The sequence below is a fragment of the Lactuca sativa genome, chromosome 2 (genome assembly GCF_002870075.4).
Source record: "Lactuca sativa cultivar Salinas chromosome 2, Lsat_Salinas_v11, whole genome shotgun sequence".
NCBI lineage: Eukaryota > Viridiplantae > Streptophyta > Magnoliopsida > Asterales > Asteraceae > Lactuca > Lactuca sativa.
This window is the reverse complement of record NC_056624.2, coordinates 168,531,860-168,557,149: the sequence shown is the minus strand read 5'-3', so window position 1 is coordinate 168,557,149 and position 25,290 is coordinate 168,531,860. Positions and strand designations below refer to the sequence as shown.

Sequence of the window (25,290 nt, the reverse complement as noted above, 5' to 3'; positions counted from 1 at the left end):
CACTGGATTTTTAGTCTAATATTTATAGCGACTATTTACGAGCGATATTGTTTTATAAGTGTTAAACAATACTTTTCAACCACTATGTACAAACACGGGCCATACATGAAACACTAGAGGGCAGGACTATTTTGGCATTATAGCACTTCTGAAATCCAACAACCCTATGCGACCCTTCAAACCAGATTCTCCGTACCGCGAGTAGTTAAAATATATTATAATAACACTTTATATATTATATTTTATTATATATATGTATATATATATATATATATATATATATATAGTTTATAAGTTCATAATAACGATAATAAATTTAAATCTAAGCTATACATAAAGTTGGGTAAGCATAACTCGCTTACCAGGAGGTTTGGCTAGGAACGGGGCTCTGCGGGGGCAGAACTTCCGAGCCAAAAAGCTCTTTTTCTCGGAGCCTTCTGGCGCTCCGGGGCTTTCCTCTCAGCACTTGGGAAGTAATAGAGGTTGGGGGAGGTTTAGATAGAAGTTAGAGAGAGAGAAAGAAAGAGAGAGAGAGAGAGAGAAGAGAGAGAGAGAGAAGAGAGAGAGAGAGAGAATGGTTATGACGTGAATAATGAAGGAGACCCTCGCACCCTTTATATAGGCGCCAATCCTCGGTTACGCTCGGTGTTCTTCGGTATGCAGGGAGTATGAGGTTACACTGCATGTAGTAGGGCTAGGTATCAACCTTTGGTTGAGGTGACGTGGACGTTTCAGAGCCAAGCATTGCGAGACTGCGGGGCGTAGGCTTCTACTACACGGGGCGTACTCACCCTCGCAACAGCCCATCCCGACTTCTAAATTCCGTAACTTTCACATACGAACTCTGTTTTCGACATTCTTTATATCCAAGCGTAGGTGGAAACGTACTCTACAACTTTCATTTAGACTCTGTTGGCTAATTTTGATTTATTTTTAAAGTTATATTTTAACAGGCATAGACAGGTAAAGTCCTTTAAAAATTCATAACCTTGCCATCCGACGTCCGTTTTCGTCTGTCTATTTTATCATTTAGCTCCTATTAATGAGATCTTCGATTCTCATTTAGGTTGTGTCGGCTTAAAATCGGTCGATTTAAAATTCAAATTCCGGGTTGCATACTGCTAGGGGTGAGCATTTGGACCGGCCCGGACCGAACCGGACCGGACCGGCTCTTGGACCGGACCGGTTATAGAGAATTTTGTGGACCATGGACCGGACCGAATGAGTCGTGTCCGTGTCCGTGTCCGGGTCCGGGTCCATGTCCGGGTTTTCCGGTTTTTGGACCCGTTTGGACCGGTACAACTTTAATTGCATAGAGTATAATAAGTAATCTACATTGATGTATAATATTATAACTTGCAAAATTAATATGTTTCCGTTTCATGCCTAACTAATCTACATTGATGTATAATATTATAACTTGCAATTTGCAAAAATTAATTTTCCAAATAAAAGCAACTAACATATAAATCAAGTTCACCAACAAAAGTTAAACAATTTTAAGACAAACATACAAAAGTATTACCGTAACAACAAAAATCATAGTTTAAACTTTAAAATCAATCAAACTAACAAATTTCATAAACTCATAATCTAATCTTCCATTGGTCTCTTCCTCATATCATTGTCATCCATATGTAACATATTTAAAGCTTGTGCAATCTCTACATAAACACAAATGAAAATGTTGTTAGTATTTAATAAAAAGTAATAATTGTATAAAAAAAATAAAGATTGTAATTTTTTTACCCAAAGCTATATCATCATCGTTCAACATGTCACCAACGTTGTCAACTATCAGATTTGTAAACTTTATCACCCAATCTTGGGTGCATAACAAAGCTTCAACTATCAATGTCGATAAACTAGTTTGATACTCACTTACAGCTCTACCACAAGTGCTAAACGCGGACTCGGAATTATAGTATAAATAATACTAAAAAGCTGAAATATTTCAGCTTTGATAGCTCTACTTTGAAGGATTGTAACTCAATGAATATAATACCAAAATAAACAAAATTATAGTCTAAATTCATCTACAAATTGTAAACTAAATGTTGGAAAAAACCGTAGGTCAATTCGACTTAAAACGAATGAGTTATGGGTGTTTAAAAAACGTCACAGATAATAAAATCTTGCTAAAAAGCTGAATTTTTTCAACTTTGATAGCTCTACTTTAAAGGATTGTAGCTCAGTGAATATAATACCAAAATAAACAAAATTATAGTCTAAACTCATCTACAAACTGTAAACTAAATGTTGGAAAAAATCGTAGGTCAATCCGACTTAAAACGAATGAGTTATGGGTGTTTAAAAAACGTCACAGCTTACAAAATGTTGCTGAAAAGCTGAATTTTTTCAGCTTTGATAGCTCTACTTTGAAGGATTGTAACACGGTGAATATAATACCAAAATAAACAAAATTATAGTCTAAATTCATCTACAAAACTGTAAACTAAATGTTGAAAAAAACCGCAGGTCAATCTGACTTAAAACGAATGAGTTATGTGCGTTTAAAAAACATCACAAAAATCTTAATCATGTCCAACCGGTTCTAAACCCGGTAAAAACCGGACCGGACCGGGAAAAAAACCGGACCGGACCGGCGAGAAATCTTAGAACCGAGAACCGGCCCGGGGGTCCAAAAAAACGGTCCGGTCCGGTCCGGTCCAAATGCTCACCCCTACATACTGCTATGCTAAATTTTAGAAAAATCATAACTTCCTCATACGAAGTCAGATTTGTGCGTTCTTTTTATGAATGCTATTGGTTTAACGTATACTATGACTTTCGTTTAGATCACTAAGGCTAAAAAGTACATTATTATAAACTCATTTTTTATGTCACACAACGTCGTGTCGGTTTTGTTGCGAAACTTCGACAGATCATAACTTCTTCGTTATAACTCAGATTTCAGTGCTCTTTATATATACGGAACCCTTGTGAAATATACTATAACTTAGTTAATATTATTTATTCTACATAATCTTTTATCAAAAAGTCATTTTTATGCTTATCATATCTAAATTGATTAGCCCGAATCTGTGGGTGTTACATAAATTCATAACAAAATTATGAGTCCAAAATTATAATAAAATTTAAAATCTGGGCAAAAAGTATAAATTTTGGACCAAATTTGTAAAAAAAATTTGAAATCTGGGCCAAAAGTGTAATTTTTAAAAGTTAGATTACCTGTTGACCGGGTAAAAGGGTCAAATTGAATAGGATTACCGGTTTTTGGGACTTAATTGAATAAAAGAAGTATATAAGGACTAAATCAATTATGAGACATATGTAAGAACTTTTTTGTAGTTTTCCATATTAAGAATGATAACAAATGACTAAGGACTTTGATGATGATACAAATGACATTCGTCGTTTTTTTAAATGTTTTTAATCAATACCAGCTACAGATATGGGTCTATTGTGTAATATTCTTCTGTTTTGTTATTCCTCTTTTTGAAGATGTAAATATTATACAAGTTGATGAAGACCTAAGACATGAAAATCGATTTCTTTTTTCTGTTTTCTTTTGGTTAGAGTTTTCAAATCTTGCACTCATTTTGATTGTTCACTAAGATTGTAGGAGGTTGATGTTAGTGGTGAATGGTTATAAATGATGGTTGAACACACACACCTATATACACACACACACACACACATATATATATATATATATATATATATATATATATATATATATATATATATATATATATATATATATATATATATATATATATATATAGGGTCCAGATCTGATAGGAACCCACAAATTGGAAGGAACCGCGATGACTATTCTAGTATTCTCTACCAATCATTTCATCAATGACACAAACGTCAAATTCATTTACTTGGTCGTAATGCGTTCGCACGCGATACACGTCCATAGAACGTAATACGACCTCAATGGAATAACCATGTGCGACGAATGTCCATGCAACGTCATTTAAATGAGTTTTTTTTTTTTTTTTTTTCCGTTTCTTTTTGTTTATTTTCGGTTTTTTTTTAATTTTTTAAGTTTTCGTTAAAGAAATTAATTTTTTTTAACATATATATATATATATATATATATATATATATATATATATATATATATATATATATATATATATATATATATATATATATATATATATATATATATATATATATGTGCTCGGTTTTAACGTTTTTATTTTTTTTAAATATCTTTACTACATACTTGAAGATACTAGAGTTTTTTTATTTTATTTTGTTTTATTTTGTTTGCTTTTTTTTTTTTAATGTTTTTGATTTTTTAAACTAAATATCAGTTTGAGTTTTTAATGTTTAACAATTATAATATTTTAAATAAAAAGAATATTAAGGATCATAATATTTTTCGTTCATACCTTTTTTGAATCATATTATTTTTGGATAATAAAATTTTGAATCAAATTATTTTGAATCATAGTATTTTGAATCATAATGATATTATGTGTCATACATTTTTGGATCATAATATATTGAATTAAATAAAGTTTTTGTTTAATCCAACATTTGGATCATTATATTTCTTTTGAATCATTTAATTTTGAATTATAAAAATATAATAATTAAGCATCATTAAAGTATATTTTTGTACACAGAATACGAAGTACACATGTGTTCAATTAAAACCTTATGGCAACCAGTTGCATCAGGTAAACGGAAATTTTGAATCAAATTATAATATTTTAATGTTTTTAATGTTTAACAATTATAATATTTTAAATAAAAAGAATATTAAGGATCATAATATTTTTCGTTCATACCTTTTTTGAATCATATTATTTTTGGATAATAAAATTTTGAATCAAATTATTTTGAATCATAGTATTTTGAATCATAATGATATTATGTGTCATACATTTTTGGATCATATTAATTTGGATCATAATATATTGAATTAAATAAAGTTTTTGTTTAATCCAACATTTGGATCATTATATTTCTTTTGAATCATTTAATTTTGAATTATAAAAAATATAATAATTAAGCATCATTAAAGTATATTTTTGTACACAGAATACCAACAAAGTACACATGTGTTCAATTAAAACCTTATGGCAACCAGTTGCATCAGGTAAACGGAAAAATGACTTTAAAAGGTAATGAAGTTTCCAAAATGTTCAAAAATACCATTGTTTTTTTAATACAAAATATATATCATTGAAGTATATTATTTGTACAAATAATACTAACGAAGTACATATTTTAGTACAAAAAAAAAATACCATTTATGTTTCCAAAATGTAGAAAAAAATATCATAGTTGTTTTTTCAAAGCACCTTTTGTTAACTTTGTTGCTTCTGGATTATGTAGAATATATTCACCAGAGATCATTCACCTCGTACCGGTTCACACCAGTTTTGTCCAGTTACACAGTTTCTTTCAATATCTCACTCGATCAGTTTGTATCTAAATACAATCATAGAAAAACACAAAACTAAGAACCATCAATTAGGATGCAAGTCGTTCAAGCACTCCAACACATATGCTTCTCTTTTTACTTTGACTACAAATCATCATCAACTTAGCCACATGATGTTGAGTGTTTCTAACCATTCCTTCCTCACTAGTCCTGAAGAATTAAACGCAACTCCTACTCTCTACATCCATATTTAGGCGTTGTTTGTTTTTTCTGAGGCAAAATGTCTGCAGTCTGCAGACTATATCTGCAAACCTTTGCAATAGAAGAGGTGGACCAAACGTCTGTAGTCTGAAAGAAGAAGATTGTTTGTTTTTTATCATCTGCAGGGTGTTAGAATAAACTAAAATCTTAAACTGATTTAAAAAAAAAAAACTTAAAAGATTTTTTTTTGATAAATTTATGACTTTATTATAAATAATTAACAAATGTAAATTAACTTTTATGCATTATTGTATAAAAAGTGAAAATAGACAAAATTGCAAAAAATGGTCCCTATGGTATGCATTTTTTTGGGGTTTTAGTCCAAACAACGACTTTTTTGGATTGATGGTCCTTTTGAGCTAGTTTGCTTGTGAGTTTGGTCATCCGGTAAACTGAAAAGACTAAATTGCCCTTATTATATTTATTTTCCATTTTTTTCCTATAGATATTTATATATATAAAATAAAATAGGGGCCTACATATCTACCACCCCCCCCCCCCTCACACACACATACACACACACACCCTAGGCCAACATTCCCCTTCCTTTTTCTTCTTCACTTACAACCAAGAACCACCCTTGCTTGCCATCGGAGCAAGTCTCTCCGCCACTCCCCTCTGCCATGGTAAAAACCCACCACAACTGTGTTTATTTTTCCGAGTACAGGAGCCCCTACCCTTACTTCTTCCTCCCCTCGTATCAATTTCTTACATGTTAGTTTCTAAATGTTTCAATTTCTTGATTTTCATATAATAAAATAAATCTCAGATCTTGGTGTATGAATCTTGCAGTATTGGTAATTGGAAAAGAACCACAGGAAGGAGACGGGGATATGTAGCGGAATGGGCATGGAGGTATTTCAGCGAAGTGAACTCCATGGTTGAAGCTTTGGACCCAGAAATCAAGCAGGCTAATAGTTTCATGGAAGAAATCACCTTAGTGTTCAGACAGACTCATTTGCACAAGCTAATTCGAAAACTGATGCTACCCCCATAGCTGATTTGGGTTCAACACACACACTGAAAAATTGAAGTACACACACTTACACTCGATTTTGTTTTCTGGGTTTTGAAAGAACCAGAGTAGTCTTGTATTTGGGAACACGGTTTAATAATTTGGGTACCACATCAGTCATGCTCTCTTTTCTTTGGAAGAAACTGATGCCTCGTCGTCCTCTTCTGCCTTTAGCGATCAAAAAGGAGAGGAGGGTGGAGTAATGGGCTGGTGGCAGAACAGTGGTGGTGTGGAGGTGGTGGATGCCTTGCCTCATCGATCCTGCTCTCGTTTCTTTGTTACCGGCGACGTTTGTGGGTGAGACGGGGAAGGAGTGGTGGTGGGGTGCAATACCGAACCAGAGGAGGACAATGGCAGGTGGTGTGGTGGCTGCCTCAAGATCGTCGAAGGTGGCAGCCCTTCGTATTCGTTGAAGTAGAGATCGAAAGAAAAAAAAATGAGTTGTGTGCTTTATTGAGAGAGAGAGAGAGAGAGAGAGAGAGAGATGTGGGCCCCAAATTAGTTAATTATTTTATTTTTCATTTAAATTAAATAGAAAAAACATAAAAAATATATCAGAAGGGCATAATAGTCTATTCAGTTTACTGAGGGACCAAAAACATAAAGAAACTAGCTTAAAAGGACCTCCAATCCAAAAAAGTCGTGGTTTGGACTAAAACCCCAAAAAAATGCATACAACAGGGACCATTTTTGCAGTTTTGTCGTGAAAATAAAATGGTAAGAATTATATTATATATTTGATAGAAACCAACAAACTTTGGTTGTAAAGTTATACATAAACATTGTAACTAGGGATAAAAGAATTTAACGCATAACATGAATGGAAATAAACATTTATTTTAAATGAATATTTTCCCAGTTTTTATTCTACCTTTTCAATTAAATAAATTAAAAGCTTGCCATAAATATTTTTCCCAAGAAATGAGCGATGTTTCATTAAATAATGTTTTATAAATTTTGGCAAAAAAAATATAAGACAATATTATGATTTTTTTTCCATATCTATATAAACAGCTTCACCAATTATTATTGTAAATAAATATTTATTTATAAATTTGTCACAAAGGTCATGATTGTGTTATCAAACTTTTTTTTTTCTTAAGTATTGTAACTTTTTTTTCCAATTTATTTATCATGGATAAAGTTTGAATAAATTTAAGTTAAAAAAAAAAACAAAAAAGAAAACAAAAACAAAAAAAAAAAGAAAAACAAAAATATGTGTTTTTTAGGTTAGAAGATGTCTGAAGAGATTTGAAGACTTTGGTCCACATTTGCGCCAAGAAGAGGACGCACATACCTTTTTAGGTCTGCAGTCTTAAAAAAAAACAAACAGTCTGCGAAGCCTCATGTCTGCGTGTGGCCTGCGCAATGCATACATAAGAGGCCAAAAAGATCTGCAGACAAAAAACAAACAACACCTTAGGAATTATCATGACATAATGTCACACTCATTTCTCCTTTGTGTTTCTCTTGTGTCGTAACACTAATGAACGACTAATCTTGACGTATGATATGCGTATCTATATAATGTATGTATGTTTTAGGTTTGAGGCATATAATATGATCGAGAAGCAAGAACGTTTAATTAAGATTATCACCTACTTACTTCTCATGTTATCGAAAGAACGACCAACTGAAAGAATAAAAGAGAATGCACAATAGTTGTGAACTGATATGACGGTTCATGATCTTTAGTGATTGTGTTCTACATAATCCGACAACAACTAAGTTAACGAAAAATGCAGTATTTTTTGAACATTTTGCAAATTTCGTTACGCTTTTAAGCCTTTTTTCCATTTACCTGAAGTAACCGGTTACCATAAAGTTTTATTTGACCACATGTATACTACTTTAGTATTTTCTTTATAAATAGTATATTTTAATGATATTTTTTATACTAAAAAACAACAATGATATTTTTTTTTTAATATTTTAGAATATTTTAATAACCGGGTAAACTGATGGTTACCTACAATAGTCGTTGCATGGTATTTTGTGTACTAAAAAACATCGGTTTTTTTTAATATTTTGAAATTTTTATTACCTTTTTAGATATTTTTCCCTTTTTCCTATTTGTACTGTTTCATTTTGTTTTCTAGGGTCATCCATTTCTCCTCTTCTCTGTATGGAGGAGACAGATTTATAGAAGACATGTAAGAACAAAGAACAATAAATATGATATTCTTATAACTAAAAGGTATTAAATTAAGGATATGAAGTAGAATATAAATCTAAATAGTAAACTGAAGTAGCAACGAATGGGGAAAGAAAGAGAACATTTCTTGAAAATGAAATGTTGTTTTCTTCCCAACTGTTGACATAATAGAACCAACAAACCCTCCTTTGGTCAAACAAAATGATCATTGTTGTACGATGTTTGTAATTATACAAACTTCTTAGTTCTTAGACCACATATCCTATCACATCGATAGTGGAACTACACCAATCTTGTGGTCATGTGGTTGATTTTATATTTTCTTAGTTGATAATTTCTCGAACATAAAAACAATAATATCAAGTCCTAACTTTTCTATTTACCCAAGATATATCGAACCTTTTTCTTCTGATCAAACTAAAATAATACAAGTTAAAAGTAATTTTCCTAAAAAAAAAAAAAAACCTTCCAAGTTTGGATATTTTTTTAGGATAATAATACTTGCATAATTCAAGTTCTAGTTTTTGATGAATTTGCATCAAGACTTTAATAATTTATTACGAATAATGATTAAATAAACTCAACAAGTATGAGAATGGTTTGTAACCTACAACCTACAGATTCCGACGTCGACGTCGGCCTTCATATCGATTCCGGCCATCACCATCCTTGAACAGGCCATCGACGGTTTGGATCAGGTCGCCATGACGAAGACCGCCGTCTATCGGAGGAATCAGAACCAGCTCCTGCAGCTTTCTTCAAGCAGAAGATTTTAGCTACAAACGCCCATGCTCCGGTCCTTTTCCGGCAGCCATAATTATTGCTAGATTCAGCGACATCATCATAGAGCCGCATTGAATCCGAGAGCTTCACGTAGGAAGTTAATCTGAAAGAGAGGGAAGAACCTAGCTCTGATTTCAGGTGGGAATTATCGGATCTAGTGAATTTGTTGTTATCGGAAGAAAATGATCTCCTCCGTCCATCAAAGCTGAAGCTCCTGTTCTTCAAATCATCCATTTGCTCATTCTCTAGAGGTCGTGCTCAGTGGGAATAAATAGTTGACCTTTTGAAAATTCAAACCCCAGAATTACTTGGCAACATGACTCAGACGTCACATGTTTTTATATTGTATTTTATAAAAATATTATTTGGAAGCAACTTGACACTTTACAGGTTGGATGTGCAAAAAAAAAGTTTGTGTACTCATTAATAAATAAAGTTTCTTAGTTGAATACTCAAGCTCTTGTAATCATACGAATTATAATATTTAGTTAGTTTATCGATCAAATTAGTGTTAAGACCTGTTTGTGTTCGACGAGGGATAAGGTGGGTCACCCGGTTGGCCATAACACGCACATCCTGTATCATGGCATATGAAAGCATGCCATTTGATGAGGGAGTTTTATGATAAAGACCTTCAAGGCTGAACATAGGAAATGCAGGTATGTCTTGATAATAGTAAATGTTTATGGTAATTTATTTTGGGAATGACTATATTTTATAACTAGTAAGAATACAGAAAATAAAATAAAAAAATAAAACTTATATTAGAACGTTTTCGGCAAAACTAGCTGGTAACGGATAATATTTTGTTAAACGCCACGTGAGATAACTTACTTTTATATTTGTAGCGTTTTATTTAAACTAAACGTTAAAAACATGTAGTCCAAACGATATTTTTTGTTCAAAACGAAGCGTTTTGTCAAACACAAGAGGTTAAAAGCTTTAACGCTCCATGTCAAACACACCCTTAATAGTCAAAATTGGGTTTCTCTACCCAAGAAATCCATCTGACTTTAGATTTATGAAATCTATAAACAATCCGATTAAATGAAACAACTATGATACTATAAAAAAAATACTATATTTACGAGACTTTTTTAGAATGAAAGACTAATGTGATACGATATTTCCAAATACTCCACCAAGTTGTGTATATAATAGCTTCTAAACCCGCTCGTTTAGCATTAGGCAAGGATATATATAGCGAATCTAACCACAACACCTCAAAGTACAATAACAATTACACGTTTGTCTACAACATATTACAACAGAAAATATAGGATTTTCTGGGAAAACATACTTAAAATTTCAATGAAACAGAAAACATATTTCAGTTACAAACATGTTTGTGAACTTATCAACTTAATTGTTGACACTTTTTTCAAAACTACTTGTATTCTTAGGAAATCAGTAAACAGGTACATTTATGAGTTTTTGAGAAGATGGAGCTTCATAGACTCATGTCTTTTAACTTTGTTATACATTTTTGGTGGCAATATACAATGATTTGAACACATGTGTAATAACTTATACTTGACCAATACATGGTTGTTGTACTTTGATTATTATTATTAAGTTGTTGTGATACTTTACATGACGTCCTCCGCCCCCAAACATTTTCGTCGTTCCGGTTTGGGGGTGTGACATCTTCACTCTTCAAGTTTCTTCCAAGAATGCGCATTTTTGGCTTCACACACTCAAAATATGGTCTAGCTCACTAGGGTTTCTCTCTGGACGTGATAGACTGATGAGGGAGGCGGGGTAAAGAGTTAAAGTCATTTAAATAGGGTGCAAATCTGAAGAATTAGGGTTTTCTCTAAACAGTCTCAACTCATCGAGTCCAGCTCTCCAACTCGACGAGTAGGCTTCATAACGCGCGCGTCCATATTAACTCCTACATGACGAGTTGGGCCAACCAATTCGTCGAGTAGGCCCTTCAACTTGCACAAAATCCACAAGTCTACTAAACAAAAGTCTACTAATTTAGCTACTCATATATGAAAGTAAACACACAAGTTCATAAGAAATTAACATGATTAAATTAATGCAAACTGAATGTAGTTTTTTAATCTTCAAATTCTCGATCTTCAAACAATCTCTCCTTCCAAAGGATGTTTTTCGCACTTTTCTAACCTCCAAACTCGGTTATCTCTCCAGAATATGTCTAACCCAACCCCCAAATTCGAATTAGCAAAGGTGTATATATATATATATATATATATATATATATATATATATATATATATATATATATATATATAGTTTCCAAAAATCATGTCTCACGTCGTGATCTCAGTAGAATTCGTGTTCGGCAAAGAAACTGCATTCCGTGGAGCTATCTTCTAGAAGAATCAATCTCACGTCGTGAGAACTGGGAATTATCATTTCGCACAAAAACGAAAGTCGTTTGGTATTTTGTCTAGTTTTCATATCATTTTGAATCTCGTCAATCGGAGTTATTAGTCATGAGATATGGTCAAAATACTGACGAGAGGTCAAGCTGTCCAACAACATCCTTTTTGTATCTTTTTCAGCTCCAGTCCTCCAAGTATCCAGCTTTTGTCGGTTTCAATCATTTTCTTCGAGATCATAAATGTTTATGATAATAATAAATCTGAGTTTGGAAGTCATTGTCTTAACCATTAAGAGCTTAATATGTATTTTTGGTCTCTTATGGGTACGCTAGGCATACATAGGAGTACGCTCAGCATAATGGGTGTTTTGTGCATCAATCACTTGTACCTTGTGCTTCATTGCTGAGTATGTGAGGCGTACGTCTCTGGTATGCAGGGTGTACTCCCCACAATGGTTATTTTGGGCCTTGTTGGGCCATTGGACTTCTGATTTTGGGCCATGTTTTGACTATAGGCCTTCTTAGAATTGGTCACATGATAGTTTTTGGGCCCAATTAGGAAGTTGGGCCATATTGGGCTTTTTGTGCAATTAGGATGGGCTTTGGTTTTGGGCTAAGTAAGAAAATGGTAAATTGGTCTTTTACCCTTTAGGAAGTTGGTTTTTAGAGTGGGGCTCAGGTTTTAGGTTTCGGGAGAATTATTAATTAAGTTATGTATTTATTGTTAGTTGGCGCGAGGTTATTCAGTTCAAAAGTTCGAGCAGTCATTTGATTATCAACGGACCGAGGTGAGTTTCCTTACTGTGTTTAGCGGGTTGAAGGCACCAATGTCGGCCCATGGTTTATTATGTTAAGATGCTAGATGTTTGTGTGACTCTTGCATGTGTTATGTGATGGAATGCTTACCTGGAAAGGTCGGATGTCGGGCGGGGCTCGATGACTGTATTATATGCTATTGTCTTTGTGATTATCTCATGTGTTCATATTATTATATATTGATATGTTTATATATGTACCAGGCGGGGCTCGATACCGGACGGGGCCTGATGACTGACATATCTGTATACCGAGCGAGGCTCGATGTCGGGCGGGTTTCGATGCCAGGCGAGGCCTGATGAAGGGTGAGGGCCCAGTATGTGATTATTATGTATGGTATGGGGTATTTTGGGGAAATTTCTAAGCTCTGTGCTTACCATTTTTATGGTTATGGTTTCAGGTACTTCCAGTTCAAACGGGAAGGGCCTGACTTGATCGCAGCGCATCCACCCATGTTTCTGCATTTTGATGATTTTGGGATTGTACTATGATAGTTGTTTTCTTATAAAGTACTTTGAAATATTTAGAAAAAATGATATTGAATGTTGACTTAAAGATAACTAATGTTTTGGTTGAATTAAAAAAAATGAAAAATTTACCTCATAATTTAGGGACGTTACACATTGGGAAAGTGTCAAATGGTTGATACACTACTTGAAAGGAACTTTCAACACATGCTTATGTTTCAAAGGGCAAAAGGGCGTCCAAAAAGGCTCTGTTGATATAGACTTAAGGGCTTATGCAAATTCAAGGAGTAACACAACATGTTATGAGTTCACAATTGGGGAACATGCCTCAACTAGATGTCCACATTACAAAAGAGTGTGATTCTTTCAACCACCAAAGCAAGGTATATTACTATAACAGGAGCTAACAAGGATTTCATTTGGTTGAAGAACATTCTGTTGAGATTTTATTCAAAATAGTCTTATTATAGACAAAATTTTGATGTAATTAGCAACAGAATCATTTATGTTTTGAATAAACTAAAACCATTTTATCCCACCAATGATCATTTTGCAAGAACTTAGAAAGATTAAACATAAACAAAAAAGAAGAAAGTATAACAACCTTTGAAGACTTTGGTTCTTTTGGCAATTAAGAAGTTGATGAAGATGACTTTAAAACTTCAAGTAGAAGTTCTCTATAATGTATCCACCAAGTAAGATTTGAACCACCAAAATATGCTAGTGAACACTTGTATAAAGTTGTTCTTAAGTTTTAAGACTTATACCAAATAAGTGCTTAAAGAGAAGAAACTTTGTAATTTTCATTTCTAGCACCAAACGGAAGAAAGAAGAAGATAGGGAGAGCATGCCAAATCCAAAAATTGCAGCCTTATTTTGGAGAAAGAAGTGAGTAAAACAAGTAGCTAAAACTCTTGTCTAATACCTTTCTTTTATACCAACACTTAGTACAAAATTAATACATATAATAATGAAATCATAGGGCTTTCTTACAAGCATGTTATGAGGTAATAAACAAATCAAAAAGCATATCTAACACCATCATTTCATATAGGTCAAGGGAGACAAAAATGAAAAGTTCTTTACTTTATTCAACTAGCTAGGTACATATGTTAACTTGATGGTTACTCAAAGAGACCAAAAAATTGTACATAACATTTAAATACATACCTTATGTATATTAAGCTAGTTTTGTTCTCTTTGTTATTATTTCTTAGAAACAATAATTCTGAATATGTTGGTAAAATATTATTTTCACAAAAATAATATTTTTCCAATTAAATACAAGTGTTGATATTTATTAATAATATAAATTACTTTAATAAATAATCAATTAGTGGTAATTTGCTATAAGGTGTGACTCTATAGAATCATATGTCATTAGTAATATCATTTTATAATGACTCCTGGACATACAAGATCTTTCACTTTCTATCGGAGTTAGGCATTAAACAATAAGACTTTGTCATGTATTGTGATAACTAGCGTGCAATTCTCCTGGAAAAGAATATGTGTTTCACAACAAAACAAAACGCATTCATTTGAGGTAACATTTTATCAAAGAGTTGATTATCCAAGATACATTGAATCTAAAGAAGATATGTGGTAGCGATGGGCTTTTAACCGAAAAAACGAATCGGATCAACACTAAACTGGAACCAAAACCGATTAGAATTATTTAGTGGTATTCGATTCAGTTCCTGGTTCCCCCAATCCCTTATTTTTTATTTTCAGTTCTTTCAATTCATGTCCAATTCGGATCAATTTCGGTACCGAATACCTTCTTATATAGCACATTTCCTATGAGATCTGAGAACCAAAACCGAACCGAAATCAGAACCGATTAATGGATTCAACCCAGTTCTCGGTTTCTCATCCACTCCTTAACCGGTTTTAGGTTCTTCCGGTTTTGGTCCGGTTCGGACTGTTCCAGACCGATTTACGTCCCTAATATGTGATACGAAAAGAATCCAACAAACATGTTTACCAAGACACTGGCAACATTGAAGTTAAAGGTATGTATAGCTTCAACCGGTCTATTGAAGACTTGAGGTGAATGTGCAAACTAGAAAAAGATGTTGTCTATATTTAACTTGGATGACAACAAATTGAATGACAGCCTCCAAGTAAGAAATTGTTGAGTTGTGGAGACTGATATATCCTTTCACCATTGAACTATGTTCAACTGATAGCAAAGCATGAGCGCAAAGTTACAATAGCAAGACCTCGACAGAGAGCGAGCAACTTGGTGAAGCTGCTAAATCGGTGAAGCCTCAGAGTGAGGTTATTGTCGAGGACTAAAGCGCAACCATAAATTGAATCGTTAGAGAATGTTAGTAGCGAAGGCTTGTCAATCTAACCAAGTAAACCACATTAAATCTTTGTGTTCTTATTGTTATTCACATCTTTATTATATTGTTTTGTGTTTTGTCGAAGTCCTTAATTCCAACGTACACTCCATGCATGACCTCATGTAGCGACTTTTGATATGCAAATCTATAGATGATGATCATGATCATGAGATCCTATCTTGTGTATCCCATTGTAAATCGTATCACGGTTGTTAGTATACTATTATTAGTGTTTATCCTTGATTTTGTATTAGTTTAAACATAAACAAGTCACCATGAACAAGACCCATTCTTTTTGAATACCAGACACAACATTACATGATCATTAAATAATCATATTACTAAGATTTTTCCAAAAAGAGAATATTATACAAAAAAAACAGACGGACTACCATAGTACCACAAAGTAAGCTTACTGTACAACAGACTAAAGCTCACTTGAGTGAAGGCACTCGTCAACAAGGTGTCGAAGGTTAGGGTTCTCCATGGCAGCCACAATCCTTTCCTTGTCATTCAACTGCTTGTTAACTGTAAAAAATAAAAAACCAAAACAAACTTTGATATTAATTACCACGACTCCACGTGTCATTAATTAATTATAATTAAGCTTTTTTACCTGCTGCTTCATCTGCATGTGATCCAGGAGCTACTTTGATGTCTACCTGTACGTAATATTTAATAAATATTTCATGAATAACAAGTAATGTAAATAATATCATATATTACAAAATGATAGAAATTAATAATTTTGTGTTGTGAATTCTGACCTTAAAATGTGGAGGGAAACAATCCTTGAGTTTAACCCTCAAGCATAAACCAATTACCGTTGCCATACTGCAGTGCTGAATGGTTGGGGTGAAACTTATCCTAAAATACAACAATCAAATTATTTTGCATTTGATTTTCTTTTTGTCTTAATTCATTAAGTCGTTTTTGTCCCGATTAAACAAATAAAACAAAAATATGTAACTTTCCTTTTAAGATTAAATGCTTGAAAGATTTATAACCAAAAATATATTTGATTGTCACTCGATTAAAAATCTACAATATTTTGTAATGAAAATGAAAAGAGGCCATTAATAGTAAGATCTTGGTGAAACAAATCGATACAAAATATTATTAAAATTCACAGGGATCACGAGAGTCCAATAATGGAATCTGCTCACTTTTCACGAAGTACCTTTTCAGTTCAGTTCTAAATCAACAAAAACGATTTTAGTTACATAAAAATGTTGATCGATTCACACAAAGAAAAAATATGCAACTAAACTATCAAAAATCGATGTTCATGTAGAAAATATAAATTTGAAAAATCATAAGCAGAAGCAGCGGAAAGAGATAATAAACTCACAGTATTCGGCCGAGCTTCTCGTCGACGGTGATAGATTCCTCCGATAGAACACTCAGCTGTTCCAACGAATAAGGATGCTCCGGATCTCTTATGTCCCTCACAAAATTTGTCGATCTAAAGTCAAAGATCACAACAAAATCATCTCAATTTCTAATCTTCAGCTCAATTACCTTACAAGCTACAAGCAAATTAGTAGAACTAAAAACAGAAACTGAAAATTAGAAAGCGTATATCAAATTAAGAGCTAATAATCAAGCGATTGCAAGCAAACGAATTGGAAAATGGAAAGGATATCATAAATATCAAGAGGATCAACGGCTTCATGATCGTCGCAGTGAAGATGAGCATCTGTTCGAGTGATTCTTTCTTTCTTTTCACGAACAATCGGATTTGCGTTTATCAATCCTAGAGTCATTGTTGCCTAATTTTTACCCCGAATTTAGCTAATCAGGATCAGGGGAGTGGTTGTTGATTCTTTATTATTTTGTCTCAGAAGAAGACTGGTGGTTTTGATTTTAGTTTACAAATTTGCCCCTCCAAATACTGGGTACTTGTGCCCACAGATTATATATTTCCAACTGTAAACTATTTGCTGAAAGTGAAAATTGTGTAAAATATTTGCCCCTCCAAAGCTTGTCGGAGTTTTCATTATCTGGTTTCACAACATAATTACTTTTAACATATGTTTGTGAATGTTTTATTTATATTATTCTATTGTACGCAACTTACAATATAAACATAAGATAATGTATGTTTGATACTATTGAGGAAGAAAACAACACGTTTTCACACATCCATGAAGTTGTTTCGGTAATTTTATAGATTTAAGTTGATAACACAATTACCCATCAAAAGTTGTCATAATTTTGGGACAATATACTTCTCAAATAATTTTGATTGTCTAGACAAATATATGTCAAATTAATCAACCATCAAATATGCCATGAGTTAAAAATACATATGCCTATTCAAATTCATAGTAAAACTTGATCAACTATGACGACTCGAGAGATTCCTCAATTAGCTTCTGGGTGAGAGATTTAGAGAGTCCCATAACACTATCAGAAGTTCCAATCTACATTAAACAAAATTAATTGATAAAAAGTTGAATATTTTATAATAATGTGTATATATTTGTTGATGGAGGTTTAATAATGAGAGACTAACCACAGTGTCAACAAATGGAGCAGTTAGTGGATGTTCAAGCATCAATCCTCCAGCAACATTAAGTGTCACCCCTTCATCTACCTACAACATTAGTTATAATCAATACCATAAAAAATATAGTAAATTACATTTTTAGTCCCTTAATATAGTTAATTTTTGCAGTTTAGGTTCCAAAAAAAGATTCTTGCAATTTTGGTCCTTTGTTTGAGGTTTTTGTAGAGTTTCTGAACTTTGTTTTCCAAGTAAAATGACTATTTTTGATACAAAAACATTACCAAATCTCAAATAAGGACCAAAACTGAAAGAGAAAACATTTTGAAATCAAAATTGAAAAAATCAACTATTTTTAGTTTCCAAAAATGTTATGTACTTTAAAATATATGCTCATTTTGGTGAATAAAAAGAATATTACTTCATAGTTTTTCTTTAGTATGAAAAAATGTAATGTTTCTTTTTAGTAAAGTTTTTTTATGTATATATAAAATTAGTTATTTATCTATTGTAACAAGAATTAAGAATATGTGTCCTATAAGTCAAACAACGTAATTTTCATGGAAGAAAGGAAAGAAGTATTATTTTCTTATACATACCAACTTATCAATGGCCTCATCTGGTATATCATGAAAATAGACCTGCACCACAACAACAATAAAACCAGCCAAATTTAATTTAAAAAAAAAAATTGTTTAATGTGTATAAATTCAACTATTAAGGCAACCCACACGTTCACTGGATGTTCATAAACCCCAAATAGTGTCTGACGGTCATTAGAATGTAGAAATTGACAACGACAGTCCAAAACAGAACAGAACAAGCTGTACTGTATCTAGCATGCACAGAAACTAGACTTGGACTGAGACTGATGTCAAAAGGTAAAGATAATGATAATACCTCCGACCTATCCCATCCTCGTTTCTTGATCCCTGTGGTAAGGTTAGTTACTACTACAGATCCCACAACAATAGCACAACCGCCTGAATAACCTGAGAAATATCACAAGATAACAGGTAAACTTCTAGGCCCAACCCAGGATAGGACAGGTTGTACTGTGTTTGACATTCATTGAAGTGAGACAGAGATTGATGTCAACCACACAAAATTTGCTATCTTTTGTTCCACCCAAAAAGGTGGTCCAAGGGAGGACAAAGACTCCCTCCTAATACTCCTAATCTCTTGTATGTGTAAAAGACGTAAATACCCTCCTCAACAATTAGTTTGAAACACGTTTTCCTAAGTAAATGTAAAACCTTTGACAAAATGGCGTGCTTCTTCCTTGCTCGATGGTTTTTCACGGATCGTTCCTTCATACACCACTACCTGAAAAATTAAATCAAATGTAGGTAAGGAATAGTAATTAAATATCACCGAATTATATATGTGTGTATTTTATCAACATATATAAAAGCTTTTATTTGCAATAATGAAATTAAAATTGGGAACAAAGCAATGCAAATATACTGTGTCTGCTGTAATTAGCAGTGTGGGGTGTGCGTTTTCCTCCTTATGTCCTGCAATTCCAAGCCTTGAAATGAGGGCTTCAGCCTGATAAAAAAAAATCGATTAAAATAAAAAAAAAAAAATATATATATATATATATATATATATATATATATATATATATATATATATATATATATATATATATATATATATATATATATATATATTGTAAACAAATTTCATTCCTGCAAAATCGAATAATGGCTAACCCTTTTTCTTCCCAAAATAAACCCACAAAACTCAAGAATGTACCTTTGCCTCAGCTAGAGCCACTACCAGATCCTCTGGTTTTTCCTTCCTAATGCTCTTTTCATCAATATCTGCAGTCTAAAGTTAAATGAATGAATTTTCTACATTTTCAAAAAGAAAGAAAAATGTAAATTGATCATTTCAAATAGGGAAATGTTATAGAATAGATGTTGAATCTTTTAAAGTACGATCGATTAAGATTAAACTCTTAAGTAAGGAATATTTCATAACTCACCATGATAGTAAAATCATATCCCATCTCCGCTAAGATTTTCCGACGAGCCATTGAAGAAGAACCCAGTATTATCTTCGCATTTTTCATCTTAAAAATAAAATCATCACAATAAAGCAACGAGAAATTCAATATCCGGCTTTATGAGCGATGTGAGCAAAACATAGGGATTACTTGTTAATTAGTTTGTAGAATTGTAGGTAAGAGTTCAGGAGAAGAGAGTACTAAAAAACCTTGACTCTAGGGTTCGCCATTGATGTCTGTCGCTCCTGCAATCCTTTATCTCCCTCACAATCGAAGAGAAAGATAAAATGTGAAGGGTGGACCCAACTGGCGGCAAAACTTGCGTCTTTTTAGATTGCTCGGCAATGGTCCCTCTATTATATTCTACCTTCCAACTTTTGTCCTCTCTATAAGGGTGGTCGGTGTGTGCAACCGTTTTTAGCTAAAAACAAGGAAACGGGTGTTAAACGAAGGTGGAGGTGGCAACGGGAAGCAGCGACAAATGTATAACACTCAAAAACTATGAAGGGCGGTGTTTGTGCGTTATAACGTCCAATGAGCGTTGCCCTTCAGTGGCGAGTTTAGAACGTATAACTATATGGTTCACAATTTAAATGAAACCGATATATATATATATATATATATATATATATATATATATATATATATATATATATATATATATATATATATATATATATATATATATATATAAGGGTCTAGATTGGGTCAATTTGTATAAGAAAAAAAATATTTAAAGTTCTTATAATTGTACACGACAATATTAGAGGAAACAACAACTGGTTTTTTTTGTTTTTTTTTTATTTCTTTTCCTTTTTTTTATCTAATTTTAAATGTAATGAGCTAAATGGATTCAACATTAGGCTAATGACATACAAAACATTGGCTAAATCTTACATATTTAAACAAACAATTTATTGTAGATCACTAAAATAAATTAATGTGGTTCGTATATGATTTATATATATTACTTATAAACAAGATTTAAAAGTTAGGTGGGTCAAGTGACCCACCATGTTATTACATCGGCATTGTTGTCCAAATCGAACACTCTAAGTCGTTTTGTATAATTTTGATTCAAGGTGATCCAATAATAGTCATTTTATTTATAAAATTAGGGGTGAATAAAAACCGATTAGAAAACCAAAAAACTGCAAAATAACTGAGAAACCGAAAACATAAAACCAATGGTTGTAAATTTTGGTACGGTACGGTTTTATATAATCAAATCACACCATAAAAACCGAAAAAACAAAGAACACAATATATAATATATTAAGTGAATATATATATATATATATATATATATATATATATATATATATATATATATATATATATATATATATATATATATATATATATATATATATATGCTTAGGTTATTCTATTTTAACGAATTATTGTGTAATTGTATGCATCAATCTAGGCCAATCAATTTACTTATTTTAAGAAAGTGATTTACCTATATTATTAAATAAAAGAAAATAGAATAATGTCATTTAATTAAAAGAAGAGTAATACTGTACATTTGCATTTTCTTAAAATTAGGAAACCCAAATATAAAAAAAATTACAGATTTTAATGGATCTTTGATTATCTTAATTTTTGAATTTTGTTTTTTTTTTAAATTAATTTAGTTTAAATAATTCTAACATAATTTTTAATCATACCCGATTTTATTTTGACAGAATGACATTCTTTTTATAATGATATTCTATGAAAATGCAAGCCATAAAATAATAAATAGTCTTACTTCTCGAAGAATAAACAAATTTTTAGATACAAGTTAAATTTTTTCTATCACATCATTGAAAAAATAAAAAACTTTATATTTTATTCTATGATAATGAAACACTCCCTAATAACAAACAAATATAATATGTAGATTATTCTATTGGAATATAATATTACTTATACTCTTATTATTCTATTATAGATTAATATAACAAAATATGACAATGAGTAGTGCATTTTTGTGGAAGAACGGTGACCATTGAGGATTGTTCATGTATATTACACACACATTCATCCAACCTTCGGGCCATTGATCATCATGTACTTCATTCATTTTATGAGAATAATTGTCATGAAATTGAATTATGTAAGAATAAAACTATGTGATAATGCTTTAATACAACAAAAATAAAACAAATTTTAGTAATTATAAGAGAACTCATACTACATGTTAAAATCAAGTAACACAAATAAGGAACTCATAAATTATTTTTGTGTTCTTTAAGAATTTGAACATCAAGTTCTCTTTCAGGTATTTCTACAAACACCTGGTGTGCAATATTCTCATAGAATTATTTTTGTGTTCTTCCATATGTTACCTTTGCTATTGGTAGTAAGTTCGGGTTAACTGCTCGGTCATATATCTTTAGTCTAAAAACCTAATAAGAGTTTCTGGTTCACTTCTTAGAGCATAATTTCAAGCTTCTATTCTTCCAAACTATGTTTAGACCATTCAAAGACTCAAACAACATCTTACAAAATGGAAAAATATCATAAATCGGTAAGTAAATCATATATAAAATGCTAGGGGTTTGATTTATAAAACGAAGAAATAAAGAAAGGGGAATAGAAATCAAACCTATTATCGATATAGGGGTGTGTAATCGATTGGTCCGATCGAACCCTAAACAACGCACCTGACCACCAAAATTTAAACTTTGAAGAAGCAGGGTCAATCTGCAAACGAAAATGAATAATCTAATCATTGAAAATAGAAGAATGAAAATCAATTTCTAAAGATAGTGACGAAGGAGAGAAGCAGAGAAGTTCCAATCATTACGCCGGAAGTAGGGAAAGAAAAGGCCACTCCGGCGTCGGGAAAAGGTGCAGGAGCTTGAGCCGACACAGATGATGCGGCCGAGAGTACGACGACAATGACTGCGAGCATGGAAAGCTTCTTAACGATGTTAACTTATGTCATCTCTCCTTCACCGAAATTGATTTTTGCGATTGGCTGATTATGGGTTTTAATTAAAACTGATATTCCTAAATTAAAGGGATATTAATTGATTTATATATTTACCATAATTAATTAAATGTAAGATTACATATTTACCCTTTTGAAAAAGATTGGTCTACATTGATGCATATAATAACACAATAATTATTTTAAATATATGAACCTAGCTCTCTCTCTCTCTCTCTCTCTCTCTTTATATATATATATATATATATATATATATATATATATATATATATATATATATATAATGAAACGGGACGGGAAATCTTCAGAACAGTCCTAATATTTTAGCCTAATTTACGAAAAAAAAAGTCTCAAACTAACATTTGCTTATGAAAAAAACATTAATTACTGGTAAAAATGACGATTTGATCCACTTTTCCCAGTTTCCCGGTTTCATTACTTACATGGTTCCATTAAAGTCCCATTATTTTATCATAATTTATGAATAAATCTCAAACTAAAAGTAGATGATGATTTGGCCATTTTTCTCACTGTAACATATATTTTACCGATTTTATTGCTGACTTGGACATCTAGTAATTAAATGATATGATAAGATGGATATAACGGGTTATATTAATGCTACGTTTACTATAAATTTTGATATCTATCTTATCTGATTTTTTATTATTATGTATCCATGTCAACAATAGAACCGATAAAATGTGTGTTTCGACAAAAAAAGATAGGAAATTAGCTGATGAGATGTATATATTAGGTTACATAAGATTAGATAGACAATTTGAAATTTCTTATAAACTTAAAAACTGATGAAGTTGTTGATAGTTTATGTAATTACTGCAGTCTTCTTTGGATACATTTTATATTTCGAAAAATATACAATACATCAGGATATCAAGTTTTATGGTAAACATATTGTTATTTAACCCAACATATCTATCTTATCAGCTCATTTAGGGACTAGTTGTCCAGGTTAGTAATGAAATCGGTAAAATGTATGTTACACTAAGAAAATGGTTAAATCATCACCTAACTGTAGTTTGAGACTTATTCGTAAATCGTGATAAAATAGTGAGAATTTAATAGAACCATGTAAGTAATAAATCCGGAAAAAGTGGGTAAAATTGTCATTTTGACCGATAATTCATTTTTTTCGTAAACAAATTTTAGTTTAAGATTTTTTTTCGTAAATTAAACTAAAATATTAGACATCTTCTAGAGATTTCCCTTATCAAACCATAAAAAGGTAAAAACAATGTTAAAAAAATAAAAGAACATAGTTGTAATTTCAAGTTTTTTGGGACCAAAACCATAAAAATTTCATAATTTTGTACATTCCTTACTAGGACTTTATCGATAATTTTTTTGAAAACTGTAAGGATCAAATTTATTGTTTAGTCATGTTTTAATAAACTCATTGTTAAATTACTTTAATCAAATTAATTATGGTTTAATCTGCTTTTTCACAACGCGCACTATTTAAAATTTATTTTCAGTTTTTTATGTTTACTGTAGTGTATAATACTTCAGAAAACTAGAGGTGTATCACAGTATCAGAAGGATGTAATGTAAGGGAAACCGTGGCAGGGCAAGGGTGGTGAATTGGTGATAGGTGATTATGGGTTCGGGTCTGTTTCGATTCCAAATTGAATAACTGGTTTTCATGCCCACTTAACAACTTACAAGTCGATTGACCAACCCAGGCCCATTATGGTGTATTTGTATTTTGTTGAATTGTGATTCCTTAAGACATTTTATTATATCAAATTAATTTATTTATCATCATAACTACTAACTATTCCCTCACTACATATTCACTTTTTCAGCAATAATAATCTAGATAGACTATTGATTCGTCAAACTTTTTTCATCTGCCTATGACTTCACTCTAGGAATGAATTGTATTTTCTAAAAAATCAATAATAATCGTCGCTATATATTAATCGTAATGGTCCTAACACTATAGATCAAATTTGGCAATAACATCGTTAATTTCAAGATTTTAGTTCTTAAAATGAAAATCAAATTGGCAATAACCACTATATGTTAATCGTAATGGTCTTAACACTATAGATCTAACAGGTGTTAATGTAAATTTACATATAATATTTGCATATTAATATAACTTTTGAGCCACATGTTAAATGGCGGATATGATTTAAGAAGGGTATGTATGATAATAAAGAAAAAAGAAAAAAAAAAAATATAAGATCCCCATAGAGGAGACAATAAGAAGTAGCTGTCTTGG

The 25,290-nt window shown here is 31.8% G+C and overlaps 2 protein-coding genes across 2 annotated transcripts; both read right to left on the bottom strand.

Moving 5' to 3' along the window:
* Window positions 1–15,845: 15,845 nt before the first annotated feature.
* Window positions 15,846–17,460, bottom strand: LOC111902961 (protein AE7-like 1). Its single transcript, XM_023898758.3, has 5 exons — window positions 17,221–17,460; window positions 16,927–17,032; window positions 16,343–16,442; window positions 16,192–16,237; window positions 15,846–16,103 (listed from the first exon to the last, which is right to left on the bottom strand). The coding sequence occupies exons 1-5, from the start codon at window positions 17,339–17,341 to the stop codon at window positions 16,003–16,005; spliced, it is 474 nt and encodes a 157-aa protein (XP_023754526.1). The 5' UTR covers window positions 17,342–17,460; the 3' UTR covers window positions 15,846–16,002.
* Window positions 17,461–17,781: 321 nt separating this feature from the next.
* Window positions 17,782–20,460, bottom strand: LOC111902960 (uncharacterized). The gene is made up of 9 exons (XM_023898757.2): window positions 20,308–20,460; window positions 20,078–20,164; window positions 19,846–19,920; window positions 19,552–19,635; window positions 19,341–19,410; window positions 18,985–19,076; window positions 18,684–18,725; window positions 18,094–18,174; window positions 17,782–18,001 (listed from the first exon to the last, which is right to left on the bottom strand). The coding sequence occupies exons 1-9, from the start codon at window positions 20,326–20,328 to the stop codon at window positions 17,921–17,923; spliced, it is 633 nt and encodes a 210-aa protein (XP_023754525.1). The 5' UTR covers window positions 20,329–20,460; the 3' UTR covers window positions 17,782–17,920.
* Window positions 20,461–25,290: the final 4,830 nt, after the last annotated feature.